We start from the raw sequence: 11062 nt of genomic DNA, 5'->3' as shown, positions 1-11062 counted from the left end.
AATTTTCATGTGCGGGATGTAATTCCCGCTATATTGGTGAAACTTCTCGCCAATTATCTACCAGGATAAATGAACATACTCACACAGACAAAAACTCCACTATCTACAAACATCTTCAAGCCTCTCCTTCATGTAAAAACAAATTCTCACCTTCCTGTTTTAAAATCATCGACACTGATCAATCCACTTTCTCACTCAAAATCAAGGAAGCTCTGCACATTAATAAAACTAATCCCGATTTAAATATCCAAGTTCACCACTACAACACTATATTTACTTTATAATAACATTTTTTGTTATAAGTTCTTAATACTTATTTTTCTTTTCCTTTTTTTGTAAATATTTTATAATTTTGAAACTAAATCACAATCCTATTCACTGTAATTAATTTATTCATATCATATTACGTATCATATTACTTAACACTAACCATTCTGCACTGAAGATGGCATTCTGATAATGTCGAAACATGTTTGCTTTCAAAAAAATCTTGTATTTTGTAATGTAAGTGCAATGTTTTATTAATTCTGGAAATTTTACTACTCTTTGGTTCCATAAGTAATGATACATTATGAAATTAAATTAATGAAACAACAATTTTCGTTCAATGGTTGCATAACGCCATAAGTTCTTTAAAATTAAAATGTATTCAATTAAATGTTTCGTCATGTAAAAAATCCATCATAAGCATGAGATTAAAATTCAAAAATGCTGCAGGAAATCATTTGTCATAAGCTGTGTATACAACACCCCCTGATTTTGTTGACATTCAGTAGAGTGAATTTTTCAGCTATCAAACTTCTGCATCTAGAAAATTGCTCACAGTAAATGACCAAAAATATGAACGACGTCAAATCGACCGAATTAGAAAATGCGTGTCAACACAAAAACAATCAAAAATCTAGGGGTAGACTAAAATATCTTTCTTGTATATCCTATAAAAAAGCTCATACAAATGATCTTTTATACACATTTAGACATGCAACAAGCATTCATAACTTTTTTCTTACCACTGTGAGTTCTTGTAACAATTATAAATTCATGGTAGAATGTAGGCACGAACAAGGTCGTTCGTGTTTCTAATTCTTCATATGACACCTTATTTTAACATCGTTAAATTATAAAATTGGATCGAAGAGCACTTCATAAGAAAAAGCCATGAAATAAAAAATAAATCTCATGATTTACACATTATAAAACCACGCACAATCGCAGATAAAATTCACTAACATCAAACAATCGATCGTGAAAATATCTCAAAGTATATTAATAGAAAAGAAAAAATTATTTTACACATGTTTCGTGGGGTCCTTGCGACTGAAATAAATTTAATCCCACAGGACAGTTGGGATGCAACAATTACATTAAAGACACGGCCATTACGGTCATTTACATTTATCAAAGAATTGTGTTCCATCAACAAAGCACGAACTCACAAACGCAACTCACTCCATGACTTAGTTTATTTACTGGGATACAGAAGATGGGTGCCAGCATACGACAGATTTTGAAGAACGAAATCACTTTAAACATTAATCATTGTTTAAGACTAAAGTTACAGCAATATATATAAGAAAGAACGAATGAAAAGTACACGAGATGCAGTGACGCTTTAAATGCGCTTCTGCTTATTACGATACATATCATGATAATATACAGAACGTTAAATCTACAACTATACATAGGAAAATTTCTAAAGATGACTATTACAGTGCTACACGCAGGAGTTAACCAATCACATTTCTTATTACTTCATTTGCATTTTGATTCATGGTAAGAATCGTTGAATGCTTGTATAATCAAAGTAGCAATGTGACAAATAGATATTTTAAATATTCTTAAAACATGAAAGTACAACACTTGCACAGATTATCTTTAGATAAAACAAGAGAATTTCACTCAATAAAGATCGAAAATATTGAAGTTTACCAGAGAATTGAATGCATTCATTAGTTTAGTCTCTAGCAGCGGCAATGATTCTGAGAATGAAGAGGAACAAATTAATGATATCAAGATAAAGATTGAGTGCAGCAAAGATATATTCTTCTGGAGACAATGAATATTGTTTGCCATCACCCATCATAATCTGAGTATCATATACCAAGTACTATAAATACAAAAAAAAGATATGTCAAAAGTTTGAACACAGACAAGAAAAGAAAGTGCAAGGACCGCTCTCAGATAATGGTCAATTTTCAAAGAAATTTTGAGATTTCTGGCAGAACCTAAAGCTCAAACTATCTTGAAAACTTTCTCACGCAAATGGTAACTAACAAAGAGCATTATGATGATTCACAAATTGTTGACAAATTCATTGCGTACCAAAGAAACGAGAAAAGCCCCACCACTTGCGTACACAAGAATTAGAATCTAAAAATGATAATTAACAGTACATACAAAAAAAAGAATTCAAAAATACATTGAAACTCAATCAAAGCTTAATTAAACTAATTCGTGAAAAATAACATAATGAAATCAAAATGTTCACATTTGTGATAAACAACAAATGAAAGAAAATAACAAATATATGTATGTGTTAAAATTTTCGTCATTGAATAGAGTTGATGTTCAGGAACTCGCGTTTCTAAATATTTTCAAAAAGCTTATTCTTAAACTTTCGGCATGGTTTCACTTCCTCGCAGACTAAACTGCCTGAACTTAGGGTTACAAGTTACAAGAAAAACAGTGAGTTGAATATTTTTATCGGCATAATTTAGTAAAGAGTGAGTAAGATTAATGCAGTAGAATCGACACAACATACCTTATTGTGAAAGAAGATTGTTAAAAATCCAAACAGAAGAAGAACAATGAATACAACAAAGAGCGTTCCTCCCTTCATGGTGAAATCAAACTAAAAATGCACGAAGTTAACAATATAATTATATGAAGACATGTCAGCATAGGAATGAGAAAAATTGAAATATTAACAAAGAAATGGGAGAAATCCCTAAGATCTGTTAACAAAAATATAAAAAATCACTAAGGTCTGTTAACAAAACATGAAAAATCACAAAGGTCTGTTAACAACGACATGAAAAATCACTAAGGTCTGTTAACAAAGACATGAAAAATCACAAAGGTCTGTTAACAAAAATATGAAAAATCACTAAGGTTTGTTAACAAAACATGAAAAATCACTAAGGTCTGTTAACAAAAATATGAAAAATCACTAAGGTCTGTTAACAAAGACATGAAAAATCACTAAGGTCTGTTAACAAAGATATGAAAAATCACTAAGGTCTGTTAACAAATCTGTGTAAAAAGGAGGTTTTTTCCACGATTTATATTTTTCATACTCTCAAAACTGCTCCATTGTAAAGATAAAAACGTCTGCAAATAACTGCATAGTTAATGAGGCAAGTTTATCCGAACAATCGCTATTTTTCTAAAACCAACATTTTGGTACCAATTTTATACTGATGAACGAAAATATCGCTTTTTTCGAATTATTTCGTATGGGTTAAGAAGTCATTCACATTCTATCGAAGAATATGTCTCATGGAGACTTTATGTTCTTTTCTTTATACATATTTTAATATTACGGTAACATACGTAGCACATGAAATCACCACCCACACTATTTACACGATACATAAAAATACTTCTAAAGCGACAAATAATTTCATTCTAACCTTAGTCTGGAAGGAAAACAATGTTATGGCCAGAACCACGCCCTAAAAAATTAAGATATAAAGTTAAATTCGTTGCCACTTAACGAAGATGAAACTTCTTTGAAAGAATATTTGTCCAAATAGCAAATAAAAACACACGACATTTTGGGAACATTGGCGCAGCGCCAATGTATAAGAACTCAATCCTAGTTCGGTTTTAATCAATTGAGCAATGCTCACGAACAAGCACTGCATCTAAAGCTTTGGAAATATAAAGCGAACCGACGCGCTTAAACGAGTAAATATGGCAAATTCGAATTGCGAATACGTATGATGATAATTGAGAGGAAAATTAGAAGACAAACTGTCGTTATTCCTGTAACCATGAAAACAGCATGTGCATCATACCGGCTAAAGAAATAAAAGGAAAGACTAAACGACAAAACAAGACGTACGTATTTCACTAAATATACATTCCAGGAGTTACAGTAATATCTGTATTTACCCCTCCCCCCCTCCAGTTCACCTGGTGTGTGTTGACCTGTAATGAAATCGTGCTAAAGCTCAACTTAATAGCTAAATACTGTCTAAACTTAATATTTACTCATAAGACTAATAACTATACTCTTATTGTAGAAAATGCAACGTAGTTTTGACAAAACAATGAAATACATAATGATCGTCATATATATGTAGCTATGTAGGTATATACCTGGCAGCACTACCCAAAGCAAATCCTTTACAAAGAGTCTTAAATGAAGAAATGAAAAGTGTTAGTTTTTCACCTTCATGCTAAATATGACAAGCATAATTCTAACTTTAACAATTTGATTCATTTAGCTTTATATATCTTAAATACAATACAATACTTATTCAAAGTGCAATCAGACACATTTCATTGCATGAAATTGCGTTTTTGAGCTTGTACTTGTACCTAGCAAAATACATAATTTATATTTTTTCCCATAACAATGTTGGTGTTTCACAGTACAAGTCAATACATAGAAAATGATGAATCAGTTTATTTAAAGTCGTTTGCGCAGCCAAATAAAAACGCTCACACTGTTTTGCAACGTAAATTAAGAATCAATGATCAAACCATGTAATGAAGATTTAAGTGCGATAATTCTGCCTAATATCACGATACCTAAAAAATGACTAAATAACGACTGTGGTTACAAACTCAAAATTTCTTCATCTGGACAACTTACTAAAAGACTTAGAAGAATCACGTTGTGAGGATACTTTCGTCTACAAATAAATCCGTATTTAGTTACATTGAATTTAACATTGAATATTTTCATTGACTTGAGTTTTAGATCCTAGTTCTAGTTGAGGTGTATTACTGCGGAAAAATACAAGTGGTGTTTTTCTAATAAATGTTTGTATTTCATAGTATTATAATTTATATGCATTCAATTTCCTTGTCAAGTTAGGATTTTTTACACAGCCATAATATATAGGCAACTAATGTCGACCACGCAAAAAATAATTTAGCCAAATTAGTTGTGTATTGAATTAGAAAGAGGCATGAGAAACGGACAAGCTCAATAAGCAACTTGGAATGCCACTGACTGCAATGACTTATTTGAGTGTCTGTGGCATTATCATTGGAATATTCTTAATAATATTAGGTACGTAATTTGGGTTATTAGGGTATTGTATGGATGAACATGACTTCTTTGATGGTAATACTTTACTTTACAATCATTTCATGTGAAGATTGAAAAACATCACAAATTATTCAGATTTGAAATAGCATTATGATTTATAAACAAGTATGTTGCAACAAAATACTTCACAAACAAAATAAATCACAGCTATAAACTTTGGGCTCAGAAATGTTCTGTAGAAAACTTCTAACCAAAGCGTTATTGTTAAGGTGATTTGAAGTAAGAATGGGAAATAGGATTGCATTTGGATGAATAGGTTATTGACATACATAATTTCACAGATGGCGAAAATATTCCCGCAGAATAGGCAAATGTAACATGAATAAAAATACCTGAGATTTTCACAACATGGAAGAATAAATATGAGAACACAAGACATGACTCTAAAGAGAAAAATACACTGTTTACAAGACATATGTACCTAGCAAAAACATAGAAGGCAAATTTTGTCTTCTTTAAGGTACGTATGTCCAACTATGTACGTATGTCCAACTATGTATGTATGTCCAACTATGTATGTATGTCTAACTATGTACGTATGTCCAACTATGTACGTATGTCCAACTATGTACGTATGTCAACTATGTATGTATGTCCAACTATGTACGTATGTCCAACTATGTACGTATGTCCAACTATGTACGTATGTCCAACTATGTACGTATGTCAACTATGTACGTATGTCCAACTATGTACGTATGTCCAACTATGTACGTATGTCCAACTATGTATGTCCAACTATGTACGTATGTCCAACTATGTACATATGTCCAACTATGTACGCATGTCCAACTATGTACGTATGTCCAACTATGTACATATGTCCAACTATGTACGTATGTCCAACTATGTACGTATGTCCAACTATGTACGTATGTCCAACTATGTACGTATGTCCAACTATGTACGTATGTCCAACTATGTACGTATGTCCAACTATGTACGTATGTCCAACTATGTACGTATGTCCAACTATGTATGTATGTCCAACTATGTACGTATGTCCAACTATGTACGTATGTCCAACTATGTACTTATGTCCAACTATGTATGTATGTCCAACTATGTATGTATGTCCAACTATGTATGTATGTCCAACTATGTATGTATGTCCAACTATGTATGTATGTCCAACTATGTACGTATGTCCAACTATGTACGTATGTCCAACTATGTACGTATGTCCAACTATGTACGTATGTCCAACAATGTATGTATGTCCAACTATGTATGTATGTCCAACTATGTACGGCAGTAATTTCCATCACAGAAAAAAATTATCAACTTCATTTAAAGAAAAAATATTGCATATATTTCTCAACAACAACAGTTCAAGACTCCAGAGAAAAACATGATAACACAAAATACAAAAAAGTGACAGTTACTTACAAAGAAACAATGAAGAGCGCAACATTCTTCTCCAAAAACTCATGCACAGGTTTACTAAAATAAACAAATGACGAAACAATCTCAAAAATGATATCAATATGGTGTAAAATTTGTTGCTCCATCTCCAGGAAATCTACCAAATTAAATTTACATAACTTACCAATACACGAAAAATACAATAAAGGCAACACTGACAACTAGTTGACACATAAGAATAGAATAAAGCTGCAAAGAGAAATAAATAAAAAGAATCTCATAAATTTAAACTTCCATACTTAACTTCTAAAACTTGTGAATTTTGACAGCCATAAATTGTGATACTTTTCCCTCAATGAATTGTGCACAGGATTTTTGACGAAAAACTTCCGTAGAATCCATAACCAAGTTTTGTATACAAAATTCATCATCATTAAGCAGACTTACGTACCTTTCTTATAAAAACTACAGCAAATTAAGAAACATTACAATCATTAAACAAAAAAAATTTGCAAGGTACTTGTAGTCAAAATAAATGATTGCTTCTAAAGTATAAATACAAATATATTGCAATTGATTTAACTGGAATCATATGAATAACTATAATTTCCCAGCAAAAAATGAATAAAACAGTCATTAAAATGTAAAATATGTATATTTAAATATGTGAAATCAACTGCAGTCTCAAACCTAAAGAATTCTTTGCTGGGCAATTATTTTAGACCATACTAAGATTCTAGTTATTTATATTTTGTTCAATGATACAGACACACAAATTTAGTTCACATGAACTAGCTTTGCTTTCATTACAAAAGCAAAAACATATTGGAAAACCTTTTTGAACATTACTGAAGGTGAATTCATCCCAGGGATTAGGCCAATGAGAACCTTCAAGATGATTGACATAGCATGAAGTAGACAATTTTTCAAAAGCAACAAAAAGCCCCCCTTTTAGCTAACATTGAAACAAAAACTCTTGGATTTTTTCTTTTCCTGGAAAATATTTTAATTTTCTGTTCAAGAAATACCTAACAAATAATTTAAAATTTTGCCCAGACAAATTAGACATCACATATTTGACGTCATACTGAGTTTCTATCACTGAACAAACAACAGCAGATGTAATTTATTTGTAGATCGCGTTTTAGTATTTAGTAAAAATTACAAATTGCTTTAAATTCAAAATTGTTTTAAGAAATGTGCATTTAGCAATTCTTCACGAGTTGGCCAACCGGCATAGGTACAAAAAAATCTGTTTATGATGATTCGCAATATAAGCACTTTAATTAAATGTAAACAAAATTTTTACTGAAGAACAGTGAAACCTGAAAATTGTGTAGCTTCAAATGAAGAAATTAACCAAATGCATCAGAATAAAAAATACCATGTAAAAATGCATGAGTATATTAACACTGAACTGCTTCAACGCAATACCTGCACGAATTGATTTATCCGTGAATGCTCCGGCCGAGTCATAGTCAGAATGGTTGTTTTCATTCAAGCCTTCGTTTTCTCCGTTATTTGGTGGAGATGAAAAATAAGGTTGAGGTGCATAGCTACCAAATCCGCTTGCCATCATGAAACTATTGCAAAGTTCGTATAATTTTCCCAAACACACGAAAACGCGACAACAACACAGAGGATACGTATTACGTAAACATTTGACTAAATAATTAATGCCAGAACACCTGACCATAACGTCTTATTTGCGCAAACCGAAATCGGAACACTGAGCATCGCATTGTTTTCATTTTCTTATAAACTTTAAAATATTCTTGTATGTTGTATGACGTGAGTGGTGACTGGTGTTGGTGCCAGTGTAAGCTTTATTTATTATATCCTTGGAACTAAAATGCTCGAACCATTTCAATAATCGTGAAAATGTTATTCAACATTTTATAGATGTACACAAGAATTGACTTCTTCATTTTATACCACACCAGGATTGACTTCAGGAATTGACTTCTTCATTTTATACCACACCAGGATTGACTTCAAGAATTGACTTCTTCATTTTATACCACACCAGGACTTCAGGTCTAAAACGTGCATCTTGGCTACTGCTAAAAATTATTGCTGCCACGCATCAGCGTGGCAGCCATTGAGTTCTATAAGACCTGGAGGGGAAACGTCAACAAAATTACTATAAATTATTATCGCGCCGCCGCGTGGTCAAAAACATGGCGGATTTTGGTTGTCAAAGTCAGCGGAAAGACGCGGGCTCACAAAATAAAATTTTTTTCTCCCACCCGGATTTGACAACCACAATTGCGATTATATAAAATATCAATGCCAAGCACAAAAACTTTAGAAATTTTATCTTTAAAACATGCTGCAAACTTGTTTGGTATACGGATGCTGAAGTAATGCCAGAAAAGGAAACATTTCATGACACCGGTAAGCAACGTGAGATTGTTTACCATTTAAAGTGTTCAGTGTTTTGTTTTAAGTCAATACTTGAAGTGTGATGTGCATATATTTTGTGAATGTTTTTACTCCTAAGTTATAATTTAAGTAATGTTTATCCAGTCTTATTTTTTCTTTACTTAATCGCTTGCTAGACGAGGCAAAGCAACCAATTCTTATCGAGATATGCATATATTAAAACTCCTTGTTTCAACTGAGTTTACCTTCAAGAAATGGAGGGTGTTTTCATGATATTTTTCTGAAAATATGAAGCAAATATTATGAACAGAGCTGTATTAAAATCAAATGCAGTGCAGGATTAATTGATGAACTCTTTGGTACATGTCGTACAATAAAAAATACCTTTCTTAAACAGCTATCCTGGACAATTTGATAGATTATGGACAATCATAATGATGGTGTGTAAAGGTTTGCTTTATGCTAAAAGTTTTATAAATATAATTGTTTGTTATAGTAAACAGGTTAGTACATCAAAACCAAGATAAAAACTACTTTGTTCAATAATGTGCCAAATTATGCTCCTACCTTGAAATATTTGCTCGAGAAAAGCTTATGATGGCATGCATGAAACATTAAATATACTACTGCATCATCTGACAAAATCCATATGTTTTTCAATTCCAGGTGATTAAAAATTCACATAAGATGCATTGGTTGCAATGAAGTTGAATGTGGAAGAAGCAAAAATTGATGGCAAAGAACTTTTTATGTCTTTTGAAGAATTACGATATCATTTGAAAAAATAAGAGTAGCAATCTAGTAAAATAAGCGACATCTGTCTTCAACATGAGACTTTTCCAATTATGTTTTCTTGTATATTCCTTGTATATTTCTTGTATTTCCAATATAGTTTCTTTGTACAAAATACTATTTTAGATAAACTTGATTTTTAAGTCATTCACTCATGTTTTTACCAAAAGATGAAAAGAAAAATTCAAAGGCATAATGTAGTATAGGTAATAGTAATTTGTAAGGACACAGGAGAAAAGTAGTACAAGAAGGTTAGCATTTTGGAGAATTAATAAGTTCTTCTTGACATACATTACACAAGGCCATAATATTATAATGGCTGTACAATAATAATTATACAACATGCTAAATATCTTCACCTACATTTTAATTATTTAAACAGATTTGCCTTCATGCAGCAATAAGAAAAGTGTTATGTCAGAGAAACCAATGCACTTTCATTCAAGAAATAGTATTTTCAATGGGAAATTAATGTAGTTCTGTTCAGTAGTAGATCCATGGTTGTCAATGACAATCCAGTTACTAATATCTTGGCTCAAAACAGAACCAGCAACATAATTATAGTATTTCTGAATTTCGTTCGTTTGCTCTTCTAGTTCAAGATATTTTCTTCATAAGTTCTCAGTAGATTTATCAGAATATCATAATACCTTATAAGACACCCAGAATCAATCCTACCAAAAAAAACTCAAAAAAATTACATACCTACTTATAATATATTTCCAGTCGACTTAAGTCGTAGAGGTAAGCTAACTTTTTCTAACTCCTTTTTGGACATTTTAACTAAGATTTACCCATCTATTTAAGAAAGACAGTTGCACCAAGCTGTTAACAAACAGTCAAAAACACAAGTAATGCGCATGGGATTATGCATTAAAGCTTAACGACACATTGACAGTGTAAAGAATGCCGTTTGATATGTATTTCTAATATAGCTAGAGCATTACTTGGCAAAATATACGTTATTTTACAGTAGATTTACCTCATTTAAATGTGTGTGTCCATTTTACAAAAACCTGAAGCATTATTTTCAATATTTTATGCTTACGGTATCGTGGTTGTTTTCGCTGGTTGTCATTAATACAAGCAGGAATAAAGATCCGGATTCCGGAGGGAGCGAATGTTAAAAATTTTTCTCAAAGTGGAAGTTTTGACAACCAAAATCCGCCATTACCGCCATGTTTTTGACCACGGGGTCCAGGCCCCTTTGCCCCTCCAGGTCTTATAGAGCTCAAT

General features: G+C 31.9%; 1 protein-coding gene across 2 annotated transcripts; it reads right to left on the bottom strand.

The window, feature by feature from the left end:
* Nucleotides 1-1445: 1445 nt before the first annotated feature.
* LOC124456522 (protein lifeguard 1-like) lies at nucleotides 1446-8771 on the bottom strand. 2 transcript variants are annotated; one of them, XM_047006945.1, is made up of 12 exons: nucleotides 8084-8771; nucleotides 7101-7114; nucleotides 6834-6898; nucleotides 6674-6727; nucleotides 5617-5667; nucleotides 4823-4862; nucleotides 4324-4361; nucleotides 3977-4022; nucleotides 3633-3674; nucleotides 2762-2851; nucleotides 2323-2370; nucleotides 1446-2107 (listed from the first exon to the last, which is right to left on the bottom strand). In XM_047006945.1, exons 1-12 carry the CDS (start codon nucleotides 8343-8345, stop codon nucleotides 1955-1957), a joined length of 903 nt encoding a protein of 300 aa, XP_046862901.1. In that variant the 5' UTR covers nucleotides 8346-8771; the 3' UTR covers nucleotides 1446-1954. The 2 variants fall into 2 exon arrangements, with proteins under 2 accessions (XP_046862901.1, XP_046862902.1); XM_047006946.1 differs by lacking the exon at nucleotides 7101-7114 and having other exon boundaries at nucleotides 8084-8135.
* Between the last annotated feature and the right edge of the window lie 2291 nt (nucleotides 8772-11062).

Source organism: Xenia sp. Carnegie-2017, unplaced genomic scaffold (genome assembly GCF_021976095.1).
Source record: "Xenia sp. Carnegie-2017 unplaced genomic scaffold, XeniaSp_v1 HiC_scaffold_51, whole genome shotgun sequence".
NCBI classification, from domain to species: Eukaryota; Metazoa; Cnidaria; class Anthozoa; order Malacalcyonacea; family Xeniidae; genus Xenia; species Xenia sp. Carnegie-2017.
This window is presented reverse-complemented; position numbering and strand designations above follow the sequence as displayed.